The 17,585-nt window shown below is 33.8% G+C and overlaps 1 protein-coding gene across 5 annotated transcripts in view; it reads right to left on the bottom strand.

Moving 5' to 3' along the window:
- The window catches only part of LOC126764853 (neurotrimin), a 364,259-nt gene that overhangs the window by 303,315 nt on the left and 43,359 nt on the right, over positions 1-17,585 (bottom strand). For all 5 annotated transcript variants that reach the window (XM_050482466.1, XM_050482468.1, XM_050482463.1 and 2 more), the window contains exon 2: positions 16,087-16,520. In XM_050482466.1, coding sequence (XP_050338423.1) covers positions 16,087-16,414 — 328 coding nt within the window. In that variant the 5' untranslated portion in view covers positions 16,415-16,520. The remainder of the gene's footprint in view (positions 1-16,086; positions 16,521-17,585) is intronic.

The following is a 17,585-nucleotide window of genomic DNA, read 5'->3' as shown; positions in this document are numbered from 1 at the left end:
GGAGTAAGCGTAAGTAAGAAAGAGAAAAACTATTGAATTTCAAGCTTATCGAAATATTAAGGGGATATACCAGTGTGACACTTTCAAAAAAACGAAAAAACAAAAAAAAATTATTTGCTTTCTCGATAGTTTATATATCCACAAATACCCTGTGAAATCGGGAAGGTCGTATCTTGAATAGTTTTTGGATGGCAGAGTTCTAATGAGCGACCGCTCGGAAATGCAAACATAAATAATGCTATGTTCGGACCGATATTGAAAACACATTTGTGGGTTGTGGAATCTAAGTCGTTCGGACCGACAATGTGTGTTTTCGATGAGTTTTCACTGACAACTATCAATAGGGGGATTCTCTTGCTCTTGCAAGATAGCACGATGACACAAAATGCACAAATCCTATACCGAAATATGCAAGGCCAAGAGAGCACCCATTGCAGAATCTAGTGATACGAGGTGTGTTCAAAAAGTATCGCGAATTTTGTGTTCTTTCAAAAATTATTTATTTATTCATGAATATCTATTTTGTCCCCTTCAAAGTAATCCCCATTAGATATTATACACTTGTGCCAACGGTTTTTCCAATCTTCGAAGCACTTCAAAAAATAATTTTTTTTATCCTCTTCAGCTCCTCCTTCGATGCCGTCTTTATCTCGTCAAAAGAAGCGTAACGTCGTCCTTTCATAGGCCTCTTCAGTTTAGGGAACAAGAAAAAGTCACAGGTGGCCAGATCTGGGGGATACGGTGGCTGCGGCATCATTAGTGTGTTGTTTTTGGCCAAAAAGTCGCGCGCAAGCAACGATGTATGAGCAGGGGCGTTATCGTGGTGCAAAAGCCAATTTTTGTTCTTCCACAAATCCGGGCGTTTCTGGCGGATTGCTTCGCGCAAATTGCGCATAACTTGCAGGTAATATTCCTTAATGACCGTTCTTCCCTGTGACAAGAACTCATGATGTACCACGCCCCTGCAATCGAAGAAAACTGTCAGCATTTTCTCCACTTCATTAATTTTTTCGTCTGTTGTTGAAGTGCTCGGGCGTCCGGCACGCTCTTCGTCGTTCACATCTTCTCGGCCAGTCAACATTCGGAATGCATCCGCGCACTTAATTTCGTTTTTCACACAAAATTTGATACAGGTTCTTTGATCCATTTTTTGAATAGGTAAAAATCGAAGACGATCCAAAACACGTGGAAGCAAAGCAGCTGTCAACAATTAAATGAACATTCAAAATGGCCGAGCTTGTCGGCATAAGTGAGAGACATGAGTACCAACATAACGCCACAAAAAATTCGAAATTCGAATATACGTAACCCGCGAAAATGTAAAATTCGCGATACTTTTTGAACACACCTCGTATATGACGGCACGAAAATAAACACGGGTTTTGGTCTGACATATTTAACAGCCATTGGAAATAATTTCCTGCGTGTGTTTGTTTTGTGCCGTTGCACCAAGAGGAAAATTCTGCAATTTCTGCACCGTGCAAGATTTTGCCACATCAATAGAATCGCCCTTATATGACAATATCAGCTGACAGCTGTATTTGTATGTGGAATGTAAACAAATATCAAATGAAAATTTAGAGCCGGCAAAATATGTCTTACAATAAAATCGATTAAACTAGAGCAGGCACCGATTATAATGAGTGGAATGTAAGTTTTCAAGTAGTTTTCAGCGAAAACTGTGTTTTCGTTTGACAGATTTTACATGGACGAAAACATAAGTTTTCGTGCGAAAACCAGTTTTTCCACGATAACATGTTTTCGTTGTCGGTCCGAACATAGTATACATAAGTGAAACTTTAAACGCGTTTTTCTCGAAACGACATTTTTCAAAATTGCTGGCGTCACAACTCAACGAGAAATTGACCAATCGACTTTAAATTAAAACTGAGTATTTTTGAATACATTTACTATACAATGACCTACGATCTTTTTGATTGGTTGAAAATTGTCAATTGGGCATTAAAAAAACGACCATTTTTTACATAAAAAAAGATTTGTTTTATCAAAACTACGCCATTTTGTTAATTTTTGATATTTTTCAAAGATCATAGGTCATTGTATTGGAAATATCTTTAAGTTTAATAAACTTTTCAAATTTTTTTGTTTCAGCAACTCATTCGGCCGGAATCATGCCAGCAGTTGTGGCATTTTTTTTTGGCACCTCCGAAGACAGCTCATAACTCCGTTATTTTTCCACATTTTTTGTAAAAAAAAATTCAAAGAAGTTCGAAATATTCAATCGCGTACTTTCTCTTATAAAAATTCACGAAAATCGCCTAATTTTTCATGCGTCACACTGGTGAAGCCCCTTAATATGTATGTATATTAAAAGAGAAAAAAGCGATACACAATTTTTCTAGAAGAAGAATTAAAAACGAAAGCAGGGAAATTCGCAATAGTTTTGTTAATTTTGGCGTTTCAACAAATAAGATCTTACTTGATAAATATTTTAATGAGGAATAATTATTTTAAATATACCTATAGTATTTATAGAAATCAAGTCGAATGTTTTTAACCAAAACTTTCTTCTTGCAGATTAACAAGCCGAGAAAAAATTATTAAAGTAAGTTTACAAAAACGACTGGATATTGCTCGCCCTGATAGCACACGATATCTGTTTAAGGTTAGTAGCACTTAATACAGACATTAGTATGAAAATAAAGTTAGAAAAAAGAAGCTTAATAAAATTATGAAATTAAATTAAGTAAGTTATTGCAAAAAAAAATTAACAGTGAATAAAATAAAAATATTCTAATTTGCAAATCCGCTACAACAAAAAGATATGGTCTTTATCGGCGGCGTTATTTTGACAGAGTTTTTGAACGTTTATCAGAAACAAGATTATTAAGAAAAGTATAACAGAAACGTACAAAGAGTTGACAATAGTAACAAGGGCCAAATGTGATAGAAAGAAATTTCAAACAGTTATTGTCTTAAAGTTACATCCATATCTGCCTTTTTTGTCCTCTGTTAATATAACTTGTAATAATATGTATATTTACGTTAAAAATGACAAAATAGTTATCTATTAATAATAATATATTATATTTCTCACACGTTATGTAGACATATACATATATGGTCTTAATTAATTTTAACAATTAGCTAAGTAAATATAATTTTACAATTGAATAAAGCAAAATAATATAAAAAATACTGAATGTTATTTCAAAAAACTTAATTTGTTATTAGTAACAAATGGGTAACAAATCGAGGTAACAGATATGCTTGTTACTGCTAACATGTTTATATGTTAAAGGTAACAAACTGCTAACCAAAATTATAACACTAACAGAAATTTGGGTATCAAATACTTTTTGTTATGCATAACACATACATAGGTAAGCTATGCGCTACCAAAAATATTTGGTACTTTCAACAGACTGTAAAGAGATTTGATAACAAATGTATGTCTTAACTTAAAACAAGACAGCATGCCATATTTGCCATTGGTTAGAGCGAGAAAATCATTGCACATCAAGTGGCGATTTGTTACTTTTTTCCACTCTCTGAACAAAAGTAAAAAATAGTTTAACGTTTGCAAAAGTGAACAATAACAAGTCGCTTACACGTTTGCCAACAGATACCCGTCTTGCAGGGAGCACGACTTCGCGTCAGGAGGCTTACAGTTGGCGCTGTCGCCGAATTAAAATCACTAGTAATAACCCCCGATAATCGGGGGACTCCGCTATTTAAAATGAAAAAAGTAAAAAAAAAAATATTTATAAAAACTCAATTTATTCAAGTACTTCATGGAAAACTACATTCGTAGTGGTTTTATTTTGGTCGTAAGTCTTAACTTTGATATCTTGAGAAGATCGTACTCGACGCAATGCGACATACAGCTGGCCATGCGTAAAACAATCCTCCTTGAGGAAAACACCAACTCTTGCTAGAGTCTGCCCTTGAGATTTGTTTATTGTTATTGCGAATGCTACAATTATTGGAAATTGGGGACGCTTTAAAATAAAAGGAAGTGTTGATTCGCTGGGCTGTAAATTTATACGGGACAATAAAATTTGTTTCCCTTGTGATTCACCGGTTAAAATTTCGACCTCCAAACAATTACAATGTAGTGCTTTTACTATCAAGCGAGTCCCTTTGATCAACCCTTCATATGTATTAAGATTGCGGATTAACATCACAACTGTTCCAACCTTAAGTCTTAACTCATGAGGCGCTACTCCACTGAAATTAAGGGAGTTTAGAAATTCTGTAGGGAATCCGACATGCTCTTGAGGATCTTCAGAAACGACAGTATCCACGCTATAATAACCCTTTCTTCACCGGGCAACATATTTACTATTTCGCTATTTATTATCGTACAGTGATCATTTTTTGGACACAAAATTGCCCGATCCTTCAAATGGTTTTGACTAATAACACCAGGCTGAGGTTGAAATACCCAATCCACCAAATTTTCATTTAGCAAAATTATCTCTTCTGGTATATTGATTTTCGACTCTGGAGAGAGCTCTCGACCTTCTCCAACACGCAAAAGAAAACTGTTGTATAAGGATTCTTTAGAAAGCATATTCGTTGTGAGTTTGAGACACCAAAAAAATTTCCAAAGTGAGCACCGTTTCAAACAATTACCAACTATAGCGGCGCGTGAGCTATTGGGCACGGCAGGAAGAACTTGCCTGAAATCACCACCTAATAAAATAACCATTCCACCAATAGGTATTTCATTTTGGTGAATATCACGTAATAATCGATCTAAGCAAAAGTAGCATGCTAATTCGGCGAGCATTGCGATTTTCTTCTCTGGCCCTCTGTTCCTCTTCGCGTTCAACCTGCACCATATGCTTATACTCATTTGCCAAGGGGTTAATATTTGAAAGCATTTCGTGGATTTCTCTCAGCAAATACCTATCGCAGTTTGAATTATGTTGTGCCCTTATATCAGTTGCTTGATCCGTGTCAAGAATAAACAGCTGGGCGTAGGAGGATTCTGAAGGATGATCTGCATGCAATGGACATACCCTATGATATATTGATCCATGTATTCGGAAGCAATATGGTCCGCGCCCTGTAGGCTCCGCAATTTTCGCTTCGAATGATGCAAAAGCAAACGAACTATTTAGCTGCCGAATATTCTCCAAATAGTGTCCCCGCCAAGAGCTCAAATCATTTTCTAACACAGCTTTCAAAAACTCAGGTACACGTAATTCTTGAAGTTTAACTTTTCCGCCATGACAACATGTCGTAAAGCCATTTCTTACCTAGTAACAATTTCAACTAAATATTTAGACAATAAGTATGTATATACATATATTACGAATATAAAACAATTAAAAGTACAGGTACCTTTTCACTTCCGAAATGTTTTGCTTTCCAGTGTAAACGGAGTTTAGGGCAGCTTTGAAATAACTTGCCATAGATCCTGCATGACTACGGCTCTAATAAAACAGGTCAATTCATATACATACATACATTAACAATTAAAAATTCCGTTTTATCTATAACATTCACCTCTTCTCTTCGACCTGTTAATCTCCTTTTTCGTCTAATTCGCCTTTGGTTTGGCATTTTATTTTTAATAATTAATCTGAATCTGAACTGAAATTCGATGTAGTATGTACATATGTATTCGCTGGTAATAGCCGCCTTGACTTTTGGAAGAAAACTGAACTGACTCAAAGCTTACCTAACGCAATAACACTTCTAATCAAAATAACGCCGACAACAATATTTCTGTTAGATTTTGCACTTGCGTCTTCGCCCATACATATGTATATACATACATATGTTTGTAAGTATGTATGTGTGAATGTAAAACAAAGTAGAGTGCGCATGTCAAAGCGCAGTGTTCCTTAGCTCGTACATACATATTCGTGCAACATAGAAGAGAGCGCATGTCAAATCGTAGATAGCGCCTTAGCGCATGCATATATATGTATGTACCAGTGCACATGCCAAAGCAAACATTTGTAATTTGTAATATTCGTCATTCTCTTATTGTCATAGATAACTTGATTAGAATCTCTTTTCTTGCTCTCTCGCTTGCAGCTGATTTGTTTTCTGAGCTGGCAACAAAACACAATCAGGGTGCCGTCAACCAGCAGTTAGTTAAAAAGGCGGGATGCCAGAAAAGCAGCGCTATAATTACTTGACGAAATTAGTGTGAAATGAAACTGTGCGAACATATTTTGGCAAAATAAATGTTTATGTAAATTAATTAATGATTTTGCATTTTAGCATTTGCATATATGTATATGTATATATTTTCAAAGTGTTTAATTTAGTGTTTTGTATAATTTATTAAATACCCAAGTTAATATTTTTCAGCAGTGGCATCATTGGCAAATGTTATAAAAAACGCGAGTTTTGACAGCTCTCTCTCGAACCAAAGAGTCTCGTATCAAGTTATCTATGCTTATTGCAGCGGTCGGCATGAGAGGATCTGTCACTGTGTTGGTAAGCACGAAAAAAAAGTAGCCCAGTGAGAAATTGGAATTAAAATTAAGCAAATTTTATAAATAATTATTAGTATAATGAAAATTAACAAAATGTCTTTTAAGGATATATTCCCTATTATCTTTAAAAGACTTGGAACATAAAAGGCATTGCATGGCACCAAAGGCATTTAGAATCATAAAATATTTCTCGCAGGGCATATTTGGTTTTGCACTATAGTCTTGCGTGATGTTAATTCGTTGCTGGCTCGGCAACGACTGAACGATAGAGCGTAAGCGTACGTGTGAAGTTAAGTGGTGAACACAATGACTGCGACAGACTGCAGCAGCACGACAGTGAACTGAAAACGTCGTTGTTCATCTTACTACATGTACATTTTGAGAAGCAACAACAACACAATGGCCGGCATGTACACAAAACAACACAGTTGTCCATTTTGTATGTACACAATTTCGTTGTGGCCATACTAATTCCTTTCACTTCAATGAAATTTTAATATTTTGTTCAAAGTGAAGGTTTTTATGCAAAAAAATAAGTAAATAGGTCAATATTTTTGCTTTAAATTATCAATTGTTATTACAAATGATATAATAGAGCCATAATATAGCTACTTTATGCTTTTATTTGTAAAGTAACTTCAAGTTTGTTAGAGCTGTGAATAATTTTACATATTAGTGGCATCACCCTCTACCTCCTCTTTCTATCTTCCATTCTACTGTCAACTCTATTGTCGTCCTACTGTCGTTGGCAAATATAGGACGATATTGAAGTTAGCGAGAACGACAACTGTCGGCCTGCAGTCGTGTAGTCGTGCAGCTGTCAAAATAACACTGCCCATAAGAACGTGGGTATTTTAATATTTGACAGATGTAGTTTGCAGTCTGTCGCTCTCTATGTGTTCAGCGCTTTAGTTTGCAAAATTTTGCTATGAAATGCCGACCACTGGCTTATTGTCATTTGCTACCGAGCAGACAACATTGTTGTTGTTAGATTTCGTACTTGCGCCTTCGCGTATGTGGGTTTGTGTGTAACGAAAGCAAATGACAGAAACATTTGTAATTATTCATTCTCTTACATATATGCTCTTTTCTGTAGAAGCGCTGCTTATATTAGCTTAATGTAAAAATTGAAGAACTTTAAACGCAAATATATCAAAATTGGTTCAATGAATTTAAAATCTGTAAAATGTAAAATGATTCAAAACTTTAAGAAGTCTAATATTATTTTACCAACAGAAGCATAAAATAACTCCGATATATAAATTGGAAATTTAAAACAAATGTATTTACTTTCTTTACTTATTTTTTGCCCAAAATATTTCACTTTGAACATTAATTGTTTTGCTTAACAACAAATAAAATTTTAACATCACACTTTAACATCCAATAAGTTTCTGGGCGTAAGTTTTTGTACATTGAAGCTAGGTGCATCAGATGGCCAATTTCTCTAAATAACATGCTACATGTCGGTGCAACAATTTTTTGTATAACAAAAATAGAACTTCAAATATTCTTATAGGTTCAATTTGATAACTTTGAAAAGTAAAAAATACCCCTGAAAATAACCCTAAACATATAACACCCTAAAAATCCCATTAGATTCATTTTCAAAATTTAGAACCCTAAGTTGGTAACATTGCACTTCAATTTAGCGTTTAAATTTGCGTACTCTCAAAAACATTAAAAAACCGCTGCATTCTATACTCTATGTGAAGTATAACTGGTGCTATGTTTCACATGCAGTGTTTGTTTATAAGTGCTGTGTTACTATATATCGTCACCTGAAATGCAAAATAACGTATCATCAAAAAATTCGAAATTGAGTGTCTTATTGATTACGCTTCACTACTTCAAATTACATACATAATATTACATATGTTCAACATTTTCAGGTTCTGCGGTCAGATATAAACCAGTTTTAACCAATATTAAAATTTTGTTTTACTCATGTTCCATTTTATTTCGTTTTTCATTCACGCCACTGTAAATTTCCGAAAATGTTGTTACGTTATTTTGCATTTCAGGTGACGATATGTACATTAGGGTGATTCAAAAATTTTTTTTTTTTTTTTTTTCAATTGGTACTCGCAAAAATAGGTTCCTAGACACCTCTAAGAAAGCCTCTCCAAATATGAGTTTTTAATTGTAACGGGAAGGTCCTCCGCCTAACGGTTTTCTATTTTTTCTTATTATCAGACAGAAAAATTTATATCTCGCTTCCAACTACTTGAAAAAATATTTTGTTAATTAGGTTTTGTGGGAAATTGAATGCTCTAAAATATGGTCTCTTATGATTTTTTCGTAAACCCAACCGTTTAAAAGATATTAACGGTTGAAATTTGACTATTTTTGGAAAAATTCTTTTTTTCTTATTAATTTTATAACTCAATGAAAAAAAATTATTATGAATGATGAAACACATAGTTTTGTAGGAAATTTACTGCTCTATAAAAATGGTCTACTATGATTTTTCGATTAAGCTAAGCGTTTTCGAGATATTCATCGTCAAACATCAATGCATATTAGGGTGGATCAAATAAAATTTTTTTTTTTTTCGTTTGGTACTCTGAAAAATAGGCTCCTAGACACCTCTAAGAAAACCTCTCCAAAAATCTATTCATAATATTTTTTTTTCATTGAGATATAAAATTCATAAGAAATAAAAAATGTTCCCAAAAATAATCAAACTTTAACTGTTAATATCTTTTAAACGGTTGGGTTTACGAAAAAATCATAAGAAACCATATTTTAGAGCATTCAATTTCCCACAAAACCTAATGAACAAGATATTTTTTCAAGTAGTTGGAAGCGAGATATAAATTTTTCTATCTGATAATAAGAAAAAATAGAAAACCGTTAGGCGGAGGACCTTCCCGTTACAATTAAAAACTCAAATTTGGAGAGGCTTTCTTAGAGGTGTCTAGGAACCTATTTTTGCGAGTACCAATTGAAAAAAAAAAAAAAAATTTTTTTTGAATCACCCTAATGTACATACATATGTATATGCATAATTGAGCCTTCAGTCTCTGCCCTGGGAGTGTGCCTACTGGCTACACGTTTATTATTCACAAATTGATGCCAATATTTTGTGACTGCAAATATCGATGCGAATGTTTAAAATTAAGCGAATTTAAATATTCGCAACATTCCTAAATGTCTTATTAATAATTTTAATGCTCTGAAATAATATAAAATAACAGAAATACTATATTATCCAGACATTGGCTCTTTTATTAAAGATTAAAGACCGTCTTCATTTTTGAATATAATAAATAATGCCACCACTGAAATTACAAATTGTAGCAACGTATGTAGATTAATTTGTTAATAATTCCAATCAGATCCATAACTGGAAGTGCTAAATTTAATACGACGCGGCTTGATAGAGAACTGGAACTTCATCTGTGATCTGTTCGATTGATACATTCTGCGCGGTTTATCATCCAAGCTTTATTTGCAGCTGAAACCATTGTGCATTGAGCATTCTGACACTTAATGGCGTGTTTTTACTGTAGCAACTTATCTTTAAAAAGCAACAATAAGTAACTGGAAAAAAAGAAAAAAGCCGGAAAAGCAACGATACTCATCGCAGCCGTGTGCAAAGTCAATTTATAATTGGGATTTTTTGCATATGGGATATTCTATCTCTAACTCATTCACACTGCATGCTTCTTCAGAAAGAATCGATCGTTCTGGCAAAGGCAACAAATATGTAAGATAGATATGCTGCTTGTAACATTCCGAAAACGAAGACAAAAAACTGAGAAACATTTTCGATCCATTTATTCATGTACGGAAAAAATTGCGTGCAGAACTGAAAGTCGACCAAGAAAAACCAAGAAGAAGAAAATTTCTGCTTGGGAACTTGCGCATAATACTACAGTGACTCGGTGTACATTCCTCTTTTGGATACAATCGGTGAAGATTTGAAGATGCGCACTTCTAGAGAAGTATTGGATAGATTTTTTTGTTTGCTGCTTCCAGAAAAAGTATGAGCTTTAGAAACAAAAGAAATGGAAAATCATATTGACTGCTTGTTAGGTAGATTCAAAGGCCTTTTGTATAATGACAACGTCGCGCTATGTTTAAAGCTTAAAAGTGAACTTCAACACTGGCTGTGTCATTGGGGCAGAAGCAAAAGTCAAAAGACAAAAACTTGCCTTACGCTTTCATGTACAGTGAAGTTACCCTATAAGAATAGCCCCCATAACCGGACAAATTTTATGAACTTTCATTAATATTTTTCTACGAAACCAATTCCAATAACCGGACAACCTGACGGCCCAATGACCGGACACGGACACTACCTTGCCAATATTTCGTTAAAATTATTTCTGATAAACGGACTGAGTTCATAAATAGTATGAAGAAATTTGTATACAAATGGTAGTGTGACTCCCGAGCTATACTTTTTAGTCACCTCTGTGCGAAAGAGTTGAGATATGTTTCAGTTTGGTAAATCAATTTATGTATGTACATATATACATATGTACATATATTCAACTTAAGTATACGAATATGAGTGTAATCGTCATTCCGAAATAAAAAAACTTTGTAAAACATGCAATATTTAATAAATTTTCACTTCTGTTCATACTTGTGACTCTAAGTATATATAGTATACATATATGTATATATTTTAAACACAAGTTTTTGTTATTCCCCTATTTGTGGCCAGCTCCCCAAGACAGACAAAAACCCTCCGATGGTGGATGTCTGGTTATGAGTAATTACACTGTATATATACAGTGAAACTTCGATAACTCGTATTTGCAAGGGACCACAATTTAAATACGAGTTATGGAGTTTTTCAAGTTATCAAGTTATACAACTTATAGAGGCAACATACAGAATATACGAATTATAGTTTTTTATTTTTTTTTTTCAATTTTACATAAAAAACAAGAAATGATTGTACATATTTAAATTTTAAAATATAAAGTACATACTATGTTTTCGTTACGTACGTTTTTTTGTGAACAAAAAAATACGAGTTGTAGAGGCTTTTGATACACATTTTTCAATTTTTGTCTCAAGAAAAATACGAGTTATCAAAGGGACCGAAATACATGCATTTTTCATGAATTTTTCTAGGGACCGAAGAAATACTATGAAATATCAAGGTTTTTCGCTTATCGAGGTTACGACTTATCGAAGTTTCACTGTATATATGTACATATATGTACATACATATGTCAGTCTTACGTCAATCTCTCCAACTTTGTTTATAGCAGGAACAGCTAAAAACGCTACTCCCTTCCTTCCTTTGCCTAGAGAAATCTCCCATCTTTTTTTTGTTTTCATTTGAACAATGTTGCCAACATATTGAAGACAACTTTTATAATTACTACAGCATATCGAGATTGACAACCCTGCGTTGTGAGAGAGCAATCAGCTGACACGTTGCTATGTCAAAAATCCAAATGCCGTGGAAATCTACGGCATCCAACGGCAAAGAGAGAGGGAGTAGCGTTTTTCGCTGTTTACTTACATTGCGCGCCCATAAGATAGGTCGTATCACCTGACACGGGCCACGAGTCTACGTTTTCGGCTGTAATAGAGGAGTACAACAAATGTCTTACTAAAAATGAAGAACAATTGCAATATTTATTGCAAGTTGCTAAAAATCACCGACAAAAATTTTCCGATTGTAACAAAAAGATTTTAGTTTAATTTTGAAATACTTAACATGTAAGAGATATGAAAAAAAAGTTGTGTTGCAATAGAAAAATTACTGAAAAATGGCTCTTATTAATTTACATTTCCCGAGAGTCAGGAGCAAATAGGACACATTATTTTTTCAGGCAACGACTAATGTTTCTAAGTCGTCACTCACACAGAGTAGAGTTCAAAGTTTTTGTTTAAATTAAGTACTTAAAAAATTAATTTTATGAAATGATTATCGATATTTTGTGAAAATTCTATGGTTACATCGCTAAACACTCGATAAGTTTTACGAAAAATATGGTTTATTATGTTTATCAGCCATCAATTTGTAATATAAGATAAAAATTGTGGAAATCATTTTTTATAATTTTCTGTTGGACTTTAACTACGAATAACTTTGAATGAGTTGACTCAGCCAAAAAATGTTCCAGACCTTTTTAGTAGATCGGTAAATTTCCTATATGAATAAGTGTTGATTCTCGCTTTCCAATTATTTGTTTGTGTACATTAAAAATCCAAACAAAAAAACAAAATTTCCTGTGTTATTTATATGGGAAATCAAAAATGTCGATTGGGCACCTCTTAATATTAAAATTAAGAGCTCAGGTCTTACCAGAACTTGTTTTTAGTCATGTCGGATGAGATTTTCATGGTAACTAAGAGAAAAAAAAAATTAAAACCATTTTTGGCCCACCTTAATGTACATACATATGTGCTTAAATACATAAATTATTGGATTTATTGCTATGTTCAAATAGAATTAATAATGTACTTGCGCAAACTATGTCATAGTTGTTATTGTTTTGCTGTTTACGATTAACAACCATATTCATGCGAATTATACATACATATGAATATTGATCACACACAAACAAAGGTAACCTTTGTTAAAAGTACCTAGGGTTATGTGGACCAATATTGTTTGTTGCTGCAGTCATTTGTACATTATCAGGAGCAGGCCATGCAATGCAGTGAAACCATTAAAACAACAATAAGTATCAAGTTCCAGTTTGAATTCTTGCCTTTTGGGCTACATGAATGCATGTGTATACGTACTATATGAATATCCACTCTCCGCATCTACTCATCACTGAAGCTTTACTATTTTCACGGGTAATCAGTTAAATCGCCAAAAACCATACGACCTTATGGTTGGAGCGAATAGTCGAGCAGCGTAATCAGTTAAATTGCCAAAAACCATACGACCTTATGGTTGGAGCGAATAGTCGAGCAGCGAATAGACTGATTCAGAAATTGAATGTATTGCACTTTAACATTTACTAAGCTACAGAAAAAATACTATTCTAGAAAAAAACTACAACTGCTTGTATGTACGTACATAAGTATATGCGTGGATTGCACGATGAAGGAAAAATAAGGCACAGTTAGACCCTACATTTGTACAATGAAATTGAGGTGCATACGTCATTCTCCTAATTCAGCCATGCATATAATAGTGGCGTGAAAGTCACTTTCTGTACGGTCTCACTAATAAGATAGGATACACTGTTCCGCTGCTTAATGCTTTATTTCGAATATTTACGTTGCCATTAAGGGAGCAGTCGAGCAATTTATCATTTCACAATTTTGTAAGAATCAAAGTGGATTTCTAAAACTGTTATGTGTAGAATTAAATATTTTAAATCTTACAAATTCTACAGCTTTTCAATTTTTGGACTAGTTCACATACCGAGGAATCCTTATCTTAAAATTTGATGTGTTGTCAAAATTTTCTCAACAACTTTGTTTAACTCAGCCTTAGTAATTCAATTGTTAACGAAATTGCATCTTTTACAAATCCAAATATTTGTATGACAAATGTACATTACTAGTCCAAAATGGCCTATACATGTTAAATGAATATGAGAACTTTGTTAACTTTCGCTGTTGATTTTTTATATAAATAATTGTTTTCAGTTATTTTATTAATTCGAAGTTCTTATTCTCATATACATATTTTACGACGCTTACTGGATAGGAATCCATTTTGCGAACATCCCATTTCACGCCAGCTTTGGCCTTATAATGCGTAAATAATGTGTGCTAATGGAAATACAGTGACTGTAAAAATAAACACTACCAAACTATGCAAACTGCACTAACCGGCACAACTCATTTTTGCTGAACGTGTGGAAAAAAGAAAATGAGTTAAAAAATATGTTTAAAGCAGAATACAAACAAGTAAGAAAAGCCTAAGTTCGGGTGCAACCGAACATTTTATACTCTTGCAACTTGCTGGAATCAAAGCCAGGGACCTTACGATGTAAAACGTCAATCAGACGATCGGAATCTAAGCAATTTTATGTATACATACACCATATATAACTAATGCACTGACCTACGTATATATTCGGCATAGGATTTGTTAGAAAAACCGAAATCATTATACGTAGTCATTATACAAAATCAGCCGGATGTTCAAAAATCCTGGCTAGGTGAAGTTTTCGCCCAATCGTATTAATTTCAGGCACAATGATATTATGAGTCAAATACGTTCTGAAATTTTCATTGAAATAACTCAAATATCGGCCACCAAGATCATGCGATTTAACGCCTTTAGACTATTTTTTGTAGGGCTACGTCAAGTCTAAAGTCTACAGAAATAAGCCAGCAACTATTCCAGCTTTGGAAGACAACATTTCCGAAGAAATTCGGGCTATTCCGGCCGAAATGCTCGAAAAAGTTGCCCAAAATTGGACTTTCCGAATGGACCACCTAAGACGCAGCCGCGGTCAACATTTAAATGAAATTATCTTCAAAAAGTAAATGTCATGAACCAATCTAACGTTTCAAATAAAGAACCGATGAGATTTTGCAAATTTTATGCGTTTTTTTTTTAAAAAAAGTTATCAAGCTCTTAAAAAATCACCCGATATTAATTACTTCTTGATTTTGTGTGCTGGAAAGTGAAATAATCTAGTGAAATTTAATATTGTGTTACATGGGAAGTATGCGTGGTTGTTGTCCGATTTCACCTATTTTCACACTGTGATATACAAATAGGATAGGAATGTTACGTACCAAATTTTGTCGAAATCGGTTAGTCAGGTCCCGAGATATGGGGCTTCACCAAAGAACGTTCAATTTTCATTCGGGCCCCTATAAAGCCTTCTCATACTTTCTCGGAGATAAAATTTGATGTCTCTGGTTCATTTAGTACCGTTATATAAGGAGTGAGCGGGGCTATCCGATTTTATTCATTTTCACACAGTGCATAGAAGTTCTTATAAGATTTGTGTTCAGTAAATTTGGTTGTTGTAGATTAAGTCGTTTAGGAGATATGTGCATTAAACTTATTAGATGGCAGGGCCATGCCCACTTTTTCAAAAATGTTTGCCCACAGGTGCCCCTTGCTACTGCGGTCCTCTGTACCAAATTACAGCCTTATATCTTAATATAGTGCTTAGTTATGGCACTTTATGTGTTTTCGGTTAATGGCGCTTTGTGAGCGAGGCAGTGGTCCGATTCCGTCCATCTACGAGCTCGAATTTTTTTTTACTAAGGAACCTACATACCAAGCTTCATCGAGATATCTCAATTTTTACTCAAATTATCATCATGTCATCCTGATCATTTATATACATATATGTATATAATCCTATATCTATCACGCTTAGTTTTAGGTGATGCGTACAACCTGCAAAGCTGCAAACATTATTTTAATACACCAACCATTTCTCTCACTTTCATACATACTATGTATATATAGTATACACAAACACATACAAACATATGTATATGTAAACAAATCATGCGATTAGGAATGTAATCAAAAATTTAAACGAAAATATACTGATCTTCATAGCACCAAAGAAAATTAAGTGGAGCATCCAGATATTCTTACATGCATATGTAATTTTATATACGTACATATGTACATGTGAAATTAGCTATTTCTGAAACGTAGATTTTAGGACCAAAGTATCATTTAAGAAAATTTATTTGAAAACTTATAGAAACTTAAAAAAACTAATTAAGCTGAAATAATATTACTTACTATTTAACATAGACGAAGGTCCAGCGCTACCTGCCACTATTACACCATTGCCAATGACAACAGTACCACCTCCAACTCCATTTCCGCTTACACGACTACCAGCTACGCCTACAACACTTATGGTCGCTGTGGTGTAATCTGCGTTGTCGTTGGCATGGCTGACGCTGCTAATACTTCTACTTTGTTGCGGCGCTATAATTTTGCTAGTGGAATCCCCAGCTGTTGCTGAGAGCACTATGAGCGCTCCGATTAGAGACCAAGGGCCCATCAACTTGTTGCTTTTTTTATACAGTTCGCACGGCACATTGAATCGTAACAAAGGCGACATTGACGTTTGCACATTATTCACCGAGGATTGAACCACTTCAATCTTTCAAGTGTTTTTCTATGATTTGTTCTGACATGGTCATTCGCGAAAAAATTGAGAAATAAAACTGCAATAAAGAAATAAATTTGTATTGTTCATAAATATTTAAAATAAAGTTTAATAAAATTGTTAAAATTCTTACATAATAATTTCAGAATTATTTTTATGAAGTATATGAGATTTTCCACGAGCACTTCGAAGACCCTATAAAATTTATACATAAATAATAAGCGTGTCGAGATGAGTCGATTTAGACGTTTCCGTCTGTCTGTCCATCGCACACTGGTCGATTTCATAGGCCGAAAATAAAAAAAAAAAGTTTGAAATTCACCACTATTTGTATCAAAGCTATTTCTTAATACACCAATAAAACTAATGGTAAATACATTTTTGCTCTATCCCACTCGTATGGGCTACGAAAAGCGAGAGAAGTGAGACAATAGAAACACGCGGACTGTGCAGTGAAAATAGCTTACAAATTATCTCTTATCTTTATATATAAAAAGTACGTGTCACGTTGTTTGTCCGCGATGGACTCCTAAACTACTGAACCGATTTTAGTAAAATTTAGCACACTGTGTCCAGTTCGAACCAACTTAGAAGATAGGATAGTTAAAACAATTCATAAATAAAGAACACAGTGAAATCTCTCTTAAATGGACGCCGATGGACGATGTTTATTAAGTACAATCTATTAAGCGTACAACTCGATTGACTGGACAGAAAGGCTGGTAAAGGACATTGAGAAAGTAGCATTAAATTCAATGAAATTTATTTGTATGAACATATTCAAAATTAAAACTCAAGTACAATCAATTGTATTCTTATACCGACAAAAACGTTTTCGCCTTTATTTGTAAATAAAATTTTCACTGTATTGAATATTTTATTATATGAATAATAGTATGAAATGTATACCACAGCAACGCGTGAACGGATCCCCTAGTAATAAATTAAATTGTAATATAAAATCGTGTTTAATCCTCATAAATCGAAATGAATATTGAGAATAAAGGTATATCTTATATAAACCTGGTTTTTATGTTATAATATATTTTTTTATTATTTTAAAACATATGTTTTATAAGCGCCCTTTTGAGTGGCATGTTTTTCTTTATACATCGATTTAAGG

This window comes from Bactrocera neohumeralis, unplaced genomic scaffold (assembly GCF_024586455.1).
Source record: "Bactrocera neohumeralis isolate Rockhampton unplaced genomic scaffold, APGP_CSIRO_Bneo_wtdbg2-racon-allhic-juicebox.fasta_v2 cluster10, whole genome shotgun sequence".
NCBI lineage: Eukaryota > Metazoa > Arthropoda > Insecta > Diptera > Tephritidae > Bactrocera > Bactrocera neohumeralis.
Note: the sequence above shows the minus strand (reverse complement) of the source record. Positions and strands in the feature narration are given on the sequence as shown.